The 11,965-nt window shown below is 39.9% G+C and overlaps 1 protein-coding gene across 1 annotated transcript in view; it reads right to left on the bottom strand.

Annotated features, from left to right (window-relative positions):
- Positions 1-10,548, bottom strand: part of LOC137970226 (uncharacterized) — an 11,257-nt gene extending 709 nt beyond the window's left edge. The window contains exons 1-5 of the mRNA XM_068816749.1: positions 10,425-10,548; positions 8,078-8,162; positions 7,393-7,929; positions 3,701-3,901; positions 1-713 (exon numbers count right to left, since the gene is read on the bottom strand). The exon at positions 1-713 is cut by the window's left edge and continues 709 nt beyond it. Of these exons, the coding sequence (XP_068672850.1) occupies positions 64-713; positions 3,701-3,901; positions 7,393-7,929; positions 8,078-8,129 (1,440 nt within the window). The 5' untranslated portion in view covers positions 8,130-8,162; positions 10,425-10,548 and the 3' untranslated portion in view covers positions 1-63. The remainder of the gene's footprint in view (positions 714-3,700; positions 3,902-7,392; positions 7,930-8,077; positions 8,163-10,424) is intronic.
- Between the last annotated feature and the right edge of the window lie 1,417 nt (positions 10,549-11,965).

Genomic DNA, 11,965 nt, shown 5'->3' with positions numbered 1-11,965 from the left:
GATTTTCATTTTGAGGGGAAAAAAGTAAGGGACTGATAGAAACATGCTTATAATGACAACCGATCAGACAGCATGAGCTTTTGGTTGCGGGGCAAATGAGGACCAAACTGACTCTGCTACAGCTGAGTTTTTAAAAGCTTCGGCTCGAGCTGGCACAACCAGCCTAGCTGCTGTTGCAGTAAGTGAAGTTAAAAGATTCCGCGGTTGTGGTTTTCGGTTGATAAGAGCACGGCCAACAGGAGCTTGTGATACCACTGGATAGCCATAGTCTCGCATCATCTTCCTAGTAAATGCCAAACCTGCCTGCTGCCGAGCCTGTGGTATGACATTTCTGTAATATGCCGTTCTGGCAAAGCTTGACGAAGGTGTGACTTGAGGCAGTGATAAAGGCAAACGAACACGTGACACACGTTGGTTTGGAAATGGAGGTGAAATACCAGCAGTTACCTTGCCAATGAAATTGGCCGTTTCTGGATACCGACTATAAGCTCTAACAGGGACCCTCCCGGGGATAAGACCCCTTGTCTGTTGATGAAATTGATCACGTGGTCTCTTGGGTTGACCGTAAGGTTTTTCTTGTAAATGTTCCGGTGATTTTTTATCAGATTTTTCTGGGATGCTGTTCACACCAATGTAATAGCTGTCATATTGATTGGGATTAAATTGGTATGTGAAGTAGTAAGGACTTTGAACATTTGACCTGTGAAGACCACCTGCAGCAACAAAACGAGAATTTTCTGCTATTAATATCACCATAAATACAGAATATCGGACACGTCAAAAACTAAAATGAATCAGTTCGCTGGCGACAAATACAAAGATTTACTTGATAGTGTTGCAAACCCGTAGGAAGAAGAAAGAGTGGCAATTGATTGTTGGAAGCCAAGAAATAGTGACTTCTGTTGGGAGCACGTCATCTACTGTTACGGATACATTTTTATTTTACGAATGTTCTCACGATGTGGATATCCATTAACGTCGCATATTTCGAGTTAAAACTTTCTGCCACCTCCAAATGGATGTCATATATAATTATTGATGGATCCGAATTCACTTCCATTACGCGTTGGAAAATAGTCCTGTTCCGGGACTCCCTCTTACCCCGCCCTGAAAATAGGTCTGGAACCCAGGGGGGAAAAGAGAGAGTCCTGTATTACTTGCAGGCGCATGCTCGGAATGACGCCATTTTTTCCCCCAAAACTGAGGGAAAAAACCATGTTTGGAAAAAGATTCCTTATTTGGGCATAGTTTATTCCGAGTGCTTTTACACTGGATACATGGGAATAATGTGAAAGGAAATTATAACGCCAAGTTTCTGGAGGCAATTGATTTTGCGTTTAAGAAATTCCATTTTACCTTTGTGCCTAAGGCAAAACAACTGCAAGCTATTTATGCAGTCGTTACCGGTAATGATGGTTTTGTTAAACCTCCAACAGGATTTGGCAAGGCTGTTTGCTACATGGTTGTTCCTTTAATATGTTTGCGATTTTCTTCGATCCGAGTCCGATGTTAATTGTAAATCAGTCCTTCTTATCGTGAGTCCCAATCTTGGAAGATCAGATGGATGACATACGAAAGTATGGAATTTCGTGCCTGAAAGTCAACTGAAGAGCTGCATGATGTTGGCGCAGAAAATTATCAAATTTTGATTTAATTGCTCTCCCGAGACTCCTTGAAACTTACAAATATACTGTAGGTCGTGGATGTGAATAGCTGAAAGAAGACTAATAAATCTCCTGCTGGAACTCTTGTTTATTGTTCATTATTTATTGTTCATTACTTCTGTCGATCACGTTATGTGATAATTGCACTGATACAGTGAACATTTATTTGAGTTGCACCATAGGCAGCCCAAGCTCGCGTCCCTACAGACAGCCGTTGAGAATTTAAACGCGTTATAAGACTTTGTATGGGAAATAAAATACCGTCGATTATGAAGCCTAAAAACCGCTCAATTTAACGTTCAATTAACTCCACCCGATGAGGTACAGAACACTTACCCCATCCCCACAGCGTCACTCGTAACCATGGAGCTGTTTGAGAAGCCGCTGTGGGGATGGGGTAAATGTTGTACATAAAATGACTGTACCTCATCGGGTGGAGTTAACTTGACCTCGGACCCAAGCTCCGTGTCCTGTCTGGTTATCAGCAGCTGTTAAATTCATCAGCTATCGTGGAATCGGAGCAGAAAATGCTCATTTCCAGCCAAGTTCGTGGGGATTTTTGACGATGAAACATTCACGGAGGTTCGCAAATGATGTGGCTTTAGCTTTGCGTGCAAAAATCACGGCTGGGATGGATTTTCGAGTCACAAACCGCCTCTGAGCTGACAACGGTCGAAATCTTAGAGTGCAGCCTTGACTTCGTCTTAGAACATTGGAAACATGGAATTCCCGAAACGGTAAAATAAGCTCCAAAAAGCACAAGAATACACCAGAGGTGAGTCATTTTCATTCCTTTTATTGAATGAACATTAAATTGAGCGTTTTTTAGGCTTCATAATCGACGGTATTTTATTTCCCATACAAAGTCTTATAACGCGTTTGAATTCTCAACGGCTATCTGTAGTGACGCGAGCTTGGGCTGCCTATGATTCAATTTATACATATATATGCACAGTCAAACATCGATTATTCGGACGTTAATTGACACATTTTTTTTTTTCTGGTCAAAATTTGTTCGTGAATATTAATTAATAAGGATGAAAAATGCTACTTAAAAGCGTGTGTCACCTTGATTTTATTGTTGCTACTTAAAAGCACTTTCCTTCTGAAACTCATTGTTAGAGGTAAAGTACTGCAGATAATATGAAATTCTGACTCCGATCTGTTTTGTCGCTTAGTGAAATCCTATGCTACATTTACTAGTTCAGCCTTTACATCGATTTATTGCCATCTTCTCTCACTCGTTACATTTATTCGGCACTAATTTTCCAACGTCACTGCGATCGGGCTTTTTTCTCCTCGTTTGGTCACTACGAGGCATAATTTAGATGTTCTCTTTCCTGACACTGCAAATCACACGGTACTTTTCATATACGATTCAAGGTTCCCTTTATTTACATATCCAGCCTGGCATCTAATGCAATATGATTGGCTCATTCCGAGCATGCGCCTGCAAGTACTCTCTCTTTTCCCGCCTGGGTTCCAGGCCCATTTTCAGGGCGGGGTAAGAGGGAGTCCCGGAACAGGACTATTTGGAAAACTGTATTATTCCTGTTGATGAAGATGATAATTTGTGTATAATGACCGCAAGGCATGTGCGGTATGTACCTAAGATGCCATGAGGCATACGTTTTACCATGTGCTCTTGTTCAAAATGGCCGCTCCCATTCATTTTAATGAAAAGCGTGTTTGTGAGTGATCCTTCTGGTGGGTGCTTCTTTACTCTCCACGCGAACCAATCAATGCTTTTTGATGATTTGTATACTGCGTTAAGCTTAATTTACTGGCTTCGTTTTTTAAGATACTACTTTTTGTTTGTTTGCCTATCAGTTTGGATTTTGGTTTTCATGACCTTGAGACTCTTTACTGTTACTTTAAGAGACCAAGAACTTCTTCATAACATTAAAACTCTCTAGTTATGCCTCCTTTTATAATTATGGTAAAACAAAGCCAAAGCATTGTTTTTTAAGCGTTGGACAGTTTTTGGTCCTTAGCACTTCAGATTTTTAAATAGCACTATCGATTGAGTACCTTACCAACAAAACGCTGTGAAGACGGTGTATGCTTCTGCTGCTGGTGCTGCATTGTTAACATCTTGTTAGGAGATACTTGACTTCGCAAATCGGAGATTGCTGATGGATGCATACTTGTCGCTGTATGTCCATAATAACTACCAGGTGGTGAGTCGCCATAAGATATTTGCATTGATTTCGTATCTGGAGGTAGTTTTCTTGAATCTGAATTATCAACAAGAAGAGTTTTGTTAATCGCCGTCAACACGGTCTTTTAAAAGTTATACTTTTGGCTTTGTTATGACATAACACTAACGTTTTCTTAGTATTGCCGGGAAAATTAAATTACATAGTGACTAACAAGAAAAAAAAATAGGCGAAAGGGGTGCCTTGGGTGCCTTGGGTGCCTTCAGCATCCTAGTGTTAGAGATAATCCACATAAAAGACCTATTTCTTCTAGAAAAAAAATGAGGAGTGAAACATTCTCTACCAAACTTTACACGCTGTCCTTTACTAAAAGAAGTCTCCAGATAAATATGTTGTCGGTCAAATCCGGTCTCAGGTTGAATCCATTTTTACCTAGGTTAAATTGGTGATCCTCTAAGTTGCAAATGTCTTTTTTCATTTGAGAGCTTGAAAGGGTGAGGGAACACTTGCTGTTCCATTGTAGAAGTCTTGGTATTTTTGGGTATTGTTGTGCTCTGATGGCAAGCACTGCAATTCTAGGGTTCACGATTTTACCTTGGTTTACGCAACTTTTTGTTAGAGGCAAAGCTAGGAATTCTCTTTTTGGTACAAGATCTCTGTCTTTTCGAAGTAGTTGCTTTACGTATTAGTTTTAAGCTGCCCGGGAGAACCTTCTTGTAGGGGTTTTGTACATAGGAGATTAGTACTTGCTCCATGTGTGGGACGTGTTAAGAGTGTTTGGTTACACTTCTACAGTGCGTCATTACTCGCGTTGTACTTGCTATGCATTTGTAAGACTTTGCTCCGAATTCAGAATAGTCGGCTATGCCTTTTCTAGCTCAATTACTATCCAGAGTGTATGATTAAATTTTCATTCTAGCCATGGGTTGTTTGTCCGTTATGGTTAATTTATCTTGCCTAGCTTGGAATGAAGTTTTATGTTATTTGTTCTTGTTTCATAAATATTCTTGGTCTTTGGCCATTTCAACTTAATCAAAAACATGAAACAAACATCATCATTATGTTTGTAGCCGCTGTTTATTTATGTTTTTGGTTTTTCTTCTTTTCGCTCTTTGTTCCCCGTCCGTGTCAATGTTTCCGTTTGATTTTTTTTTTTCTATATCTTCTGTTTCAGACGTTCTCTAAGACGATCTTTGGAAGAACGCCACAGCCTTTAAGGACCCACAGTTGATTTCCCTAGCTTCCGGACTTCAGTCGTCTGTTCTATCTGCAAGGGCTTTGGGTACTACAGGTAGCTACGCGCGTACTTTTCAAAAATGGGAAATTTTCGCTCGACGCAAGTCAGGGTTATCCTTTTCCCCCCGATCCTCTACACGTCGCTATCTATCTCCATTTCATTATAGATTCAACCAGGTCAGTCAGCTTGGTATTTAGATGTGCTAAGTATAGACCCACGCTCTACCAAGTTTATCTTTAGACAGCTCGTCAAGACAAAGAAGTCTTACAAGCTTGCAAGCAAGGACAAGTCCATCAGTTATTCGACTTTCTGAGACCATTTGGCTAGGGACCTTCAAGGAATAGTTCCGGATCCTTGCATGTGCGGCACCCATTCTGTTAGATCTGGGGGTGCGTCCAAAGCCGCTGAGAGCGGTGTTTTTAAGAGGCATGATCGCTGGAAGACGGCTGCAGCCAAGGACGGTTATGTAAAAGACAACATCGCTTGAAGGCTTACCGTTTCCAAATCACTCTCTGTAGTTTTTTCCTCTAACCTTCTAGTTCAAGCCAAAACTTTTTCTCTAGCTCTAGTAACAGTACTCGGCGCTAGGCCTGGATATTTCAAAATAAACCTAATGATATATGTCTTGCTGAAATGTGGAATTTCTGGTGTTTGAGAATTGAATATTTCTGCGTCATGGGAGCAATGGGGCTGGGTACTAGTGGGCGATACGACGGTATTATGGGTAGGCGTTGAGTCGTATTTAAGCTGGAGATAGCATGTGACCAGTCATTCTAGTCCGTCATCGCTTGCTGCCACTTTTTCAAGTGTTCGTTATGAGAGAAGCTTAAAAGGATACCTACCCAGATTTCTTGCCCTTCTTTTTTCCTCTGATGAGGTTTTTTTTGTGGGGCAGGTTTTCTTGGCCTCAGTTCTAGTCGCTACCTTCTTTGTGAGCGGCTGCCCAGCTTTTGGCATTCTTTTTATCGACTTAATCTATGTATCCTAGGTTTGCTTAGCGTTTCATGATATTGACTTGTTCTATATATCCTTGCTTTTGCTCGCTTTTGCTTAGCGTTTCATGGTATTGTTTTTGAGCATTCATTTTTATTCATGTATGTAACGTCAGATACGTGACCACATTCAGTCTTTCGTCACGACCATTTGTAACGTTAGTAACGGTAATCGGCGCTCCGCCTGGATATTTCAAAATAAACCTAATGGTATATGTCTCGTCTCTTGCGTAGTGACGCTTAAGTCTATAATTTCCCTCAAGCTCTGTCTTACGCATCTCAACATATCTTCCTAATGTTTCGTATCATCTTATCGGTTTCTGTATTCATACACTTATCCATCAGTCTCAACATTGCAACATAGTATGGGAATAATTAAAAGAACTGTACTATGCACTTACCGGTACTAGAACTCGGATCCTTCAGATCGATAATCCTGTGTCTTCACCACTACACCACAACTACGAACACGCCCAATTCAACACATTTCTTTTTTCATAATTTGCTTTTGTATAATAAGTCACTTGACTGGGAACTACCAAATTCACGAATTTGATTTACTGAAATCGATATTGACCGCGGTCTAGATTTTCCCATCTAGACCGGCATCTAGACCGGTAATGTTTTGCGGTGAAAAACTTGCAAACTGAAATGCAAAAATATTGAGTATTTTCTTTTACCAATATTTGCATGGAAGTGCCAAAAAGCATGATGACAAAAAAAGGGTAAGGAGGACTAGCAAATTAAGTTCGGCTCATCGCCACTCATCGCCTTTCGCAAGCAAAATGTCAGTTAGTGCAAACCAGTTACATTAAACGAATTAAATTGTTCTTGTTTGCCATATAATAAACATCTTATTAACCGATCTTAGTCAGTCTGTATGGGAGAATCTTGACCTCGGTCGTGTGTACTCACAACCTCGGTCAAGATTCTCCCATACAGATATCCTGCTCGGTTAATAAGAGCTAAATATTAACCAAAACTAATCCTAACGGGGCCCTAATTTTTTTCCAGGCTTAATTTAGGCTACAAAAAAAGTTTTTTCAATTCATCTGAGTGCGTATTCAACCTACTAGGTAAAATGAGGATCACCAACCTGAGAACGGATTTTACCGGCAACATACTCACGTAGAAGATTAGGATAACCAGACATTCTTAAAGGGAAAAAATGCATTTTTTCACAATGTACATTATTTTCTGCTCAACGTGTGCTTTTCATGAATGAGGTAGGAGTTGTATAATGTCCAGATCCCAATAAGCATTGAATAAGAAAAGTTGCTTAATTTGTTACCTTGGGATTTTGGCATGAATAAAGAGACTGCAAATGAAATCGCTCTTACATTTCGTCGTTCCTCTTGCCATTTGAGCTGTTGTCTGTGAAGACAATCCTAATCGATTTGCTGATGCATCAGCATACTGATTCTGATTAACCATTTGTGTTTGACTCTGCCAGCTGCTTACACTCGGCCCTTTTTTGAAGCCCTGCTGGTTATCACCTGTCAAAGTTGTATTTACCACATTGGACACATCAGATGTTACTTGATTCCCGTTTCGTATTTGTTGATTTCTTATTTGCTTCTCGGATTCCTTTGAATTTATTCCCTTCTGTTGCTCAGCATCCATTGTTCTTTGCTTTGCTGTTTGATTGGCGAATCCCAAGTCATCTCTTGCAGAACCTTCTCCATTTCCGCTTCCACTTTGCTGTAATGCGGAATCGAGAAATTTAAATAATCTTTTAACGCCGTCTTTCCTCTTATTGTGCCCTGGAATATCCGACTTTTTCGCATGCAATGCATCGGTTGAGAGATCAACGTCCTCGCTTGGTTGAAGGGCATGGATCTGTTGGAATAGCCATTGTGGCGAGGGAGAAGCTGAAACTAAAAGCAAATGGTGCAAAAAGAGGGTACGTGGATTGTTACTGCGCGGTAAAATTCTATCGTGGTCAATGTCGTGGTAAGCGATGTTGATAAAACGCGACGAAATAATGATTAAAAAGAAAACGTTTCTTCAACGGTTCATGCTTACCAAAACTGCATAGAAAGCCCCAGCAAAAAAGAGATGGAATCCACAAGTTCATGACTTTAAGTTTTCCAATCTTGATTTTATAGGCCTGCAAAAAATGTAAACAATTATTGATTTGGGAGACCGACCACTAAGATGGATACAAAGAATGAGACCTCTCCAATTTCATAACCAGGGATAACCTAAAAAGAAGACACAAGCAATGCCCCATCTCCCACATCAACAATTTTTTCCAAAAAAATATGGCTTGTTGGGAAAGAAAACAATAAATGGTGCAGCAACACATTTTAAACTGCGTTTCGTGTGCTACACTTTAATCAGTGACCGTTATAATTTTGAAAACCATTTATACATTTATTCCAAAAGGTCTGAGTTCGAGATAAATTAAAACAAACTCAACGGTTTGTGTATATTAATCGGTTATTTTTTTATTGATGTCACAGCTTATCACCACCAAAGTAAGCAGTAAGAGCTGGTTTAAATTCCGTATATATCTATATAACAGAGTTTCTTTAATTTTACCGTGATAATCAGTTTTGCCTGATGCAAGGATGTCAAAATGATCCTACTTGATGTTGTGCTCAGTGGCTTTGATGTGGTCAGCAACGAATGAGCAAAACAGAGGGACTAGGGTGGAAGAAATACGAGACGTCGTAAAGTTCGTCAGCCTTGTGAAGGTATGTATATCAACAGTCTTTGATTATAAACAAAAAACTATTGTGTTAATTTTGAACAGCAGAGTTTATTATGTTATTATCGGTTTTCTTAGAAGCAATTAACTCTCGATTTCACATTGATTTCACATTGATTTCACATTGATTTGAGTAAGCCACAGGTAACCCAATCGTAGTGTGTGCATGAGTTTCAAGTTAAGAAAATATTCGGCGAAAGAAGCTTGTCGATCTAGGCTGTTGAAACCCAAGAAATAGCGGCGGAAATAATAATATCCCTGAAAACTCCACTTTCCACATGTCACTTTCTGGAGGGTTTACCTGCAATATCAGCGATGTTTTTATTTTTTTCAATAACATAAACTCTACTGTTCATAAATAAAAGAACAGCTTTGTTTATAATCGAAGGCTATTGATATACATACCTTCTCAAGCGCCTGGGACAAGGGCTGACGAACTTTACGCCCTAGTCCCTCTCTTTGGCCTTCCAAAATATTGAATTCAGGATTTTGGAACTCTAACTCTACGACATAACTCTATGAAAATAACTCTGAGTCTAAGAATAGCTGCCCCTCCCTACACATTCTTCCAAATAATATCCTTGCAGTCGAATACTGCTCATTTTATCACATTTGGAGTTAGCCATTCTCCATGATGCTTGCATTGATTAGCTTCGTTATTTCTGTGCTTACTATCTACTTTGCTAGCCTCGACAGAAATTACATTATTTTTTTGGTAGAAGGCGCGTAATATAACACACCACATGGAACAGCTCTAAGCACTCTCTTAATAACCCGTTAATTAACATTTTTCTAGGCTTGCAAATGAAAGATGTTGGGAGTGAGTTGGAACCCGTCTGCTCTGTAAGATCTGAAAGTCTTAATCCTGGTTTTCACTAGTGACGCAAGCACAAGCATAAGCAGCTTATGCTACTGAAAACGAACATCGACAAAAGCATTAAAATCAACCACGGAAACCTCCATTTTGTTCAAATACTCAGACGCAGGGAATCTGGAAAGAGTGTTTTAATTTGCCAGACGCAACAAATTTCCTTGTGCTTAAGCTGTGTTTCGTTTTCATAAGACGCAAACCAACGCAAACATAAGCGCAAGCGCTAGAAAAAGAAACAATTTTGATCTTTGTGCGTGTGCTTTCCCTTGTGTTTGTGCTTATGCTTGCGTGAACCCCGTTTGCACAGTGAAATAACCCGCGCTCTTATGCTTGCGCTTGTCCTTGCGTCGCTAGTTAAAACAATGCTTTAAACAGCAAGACATTTCTTGCTAGGTTTAACCAGAATACGTTTTCATCAACTGGGATTAAATAAGCATGTCAACAAAAAAATAGATCTGTAATCATCGAAAATGCGAAGTCTCACTCGTATAACAACAAGAAGTGATAGGGCGGACCTTTCGATCTTTTGCGAAGTGTCCTGTCACGTACGATTTTTCCTTCCTATTTAATGTTGAAGTAGGTGGATTGAATAGGTGTTTTGGTGTTAATTGTCAAGTACGTTATACACAAAATCCTAATAAATACACAAATCTGCAAGTTATGTACATGTAAATTTACGGGTAAAAATATAGCAACACGTGAAAGGTAATTATCATGAAATATTTCCGAAAGAAACACCTGTAATAGAAAAATACGTGAAACTCGAGGAACCACCTACTTAGTATTACCTTGTCTATTCCTTGAAAGCAACTGAAGCTAATCAACACAGACCTTAACTTTCTGCTACAAACCTTGAGAAAAATAAAATAAACAGGGTGGATGATATTTTCGAATATTCCGGCGCCGCACTGATCACAACACCAAAACAACAAATGACAACATTGGGTCGCACTTGGCATCATCAGGTGGCCTGACTATTTTAAAAATAACCTGTCCGAATAACCTGCCAGAAAATTACCATCTCAAGCATCCACCGAGAACACAAAGACATGTATACGTACAACAATGGGGTGACGCCTATTGCCGGGGATGAGTTGTATTACATGTAATTTTGCCTCTAAGATTGTCATTTAAGATTCTTCATTGTTAGCTCGGTCCGTATTTATCATCTCTTAATACTTCTCTTAAGCGTCTCTCGTGATATAACCTTAGAATTTTAAATATCATTTTTTTTCTTAATTATCCTTGTTTTAAAATCCAAAGCAACACTCCTAAACCGCCCCCCATTGACAAATGAAATAGTCTGGCGTTAGACGCAGTAAAATCTATTAAGTTTCACTCCTAGGCGTCAATGGATTAAAATACAAGATCCTGTACCCATAGACTATAGTTGGAACATTTAAAAGTTACACAAACAACCTTCGTCACCGAAAAGTGGATCTTCGGTTCCAGTCAGTCATCAACCCGCCCTGTCAAGTCCTCTTCTCCCTCCACCCCAGCCTGACAGACTGAGTTCGGTTTTTAGTGTGTGTAATGGATAACCCTATGTAGTCAACATAGAATTAGGAAGGTGGGGGTTATTCTTAGGCTTAAACTGAGCGGCATTAATAACTTTTTTAATAAGCAACTTTATTTGTATACGAAATAGCGGTTCTTCCCCGCGCGGAGCTGCGGAGCTCTGCCAGAAAGTTATAATGTCATAGGCAGGAAAATATTTTTTCGCTCTCCGACAGCCGCAGTGAAAGACTCGCTGAAAACTCGGAATTTACGCTTGAGGTGACAGTGATTACGAACCCGATCAACCCAAACAATGCAGAGGTCTTCTCTACAAGTGTGACAATGAGTGGCTTGTTGAAACCTTTGTTCCTCAAAAGTGAGTTAATTGCGTGTGCACAATCTTTTTCACGAGAGTATGGATTTATTCTTCTTGCTGAAGCAAGGCTTCCAGGACCTTATCAACTGCGTCCTCTCCGGGATAGAGCACGGGAGGTTGACAATATTCTGGTGTTTCGGAGAAAAACACGTAAGAAAAACCACAGGCTTGATTTTTCTTTAGATTTCTTCGACAAGGATTTGTTTGGGTTTGCTCAAGCAGACTGAATCTTGGTGGTCAGGCTCTAGAAATTGGCGCAAATAACAAAAGGCAATCGAAACTGTCTCTGGAAATCTCTAGAGTTTCTTCCCACTTGAAAACAACAGCAAGTTGATATATGTGAAAAACTGGCGTTCTTTAGTGAAGTATAGTGGGAACAAATGTTGCCGGTAAAATCCGGTTTCACCTTGAATCCGTTTTTACCTAGGCCTTGTTAACTGATTGGTGATCGTCAGT

Source organism: Montipora foliosa, chromosome 9 (assembly GCF_036669935.1).
Source record: "Montipora foliosa isolate CH-2021 chromosome 9, ASM3666993v2, whole genome shotgun sequence".
NCBI classification, from domain to species: domain Eukaryota; kingdom Metazoa; phylum Cnidaria; class Anthozoa; order Scleractinia; family Acroporidae; genus Montipora; species Montipora foliosa.
This window is presented reverse-complemented; position numbering and strand designations above follow the sequence as displayed.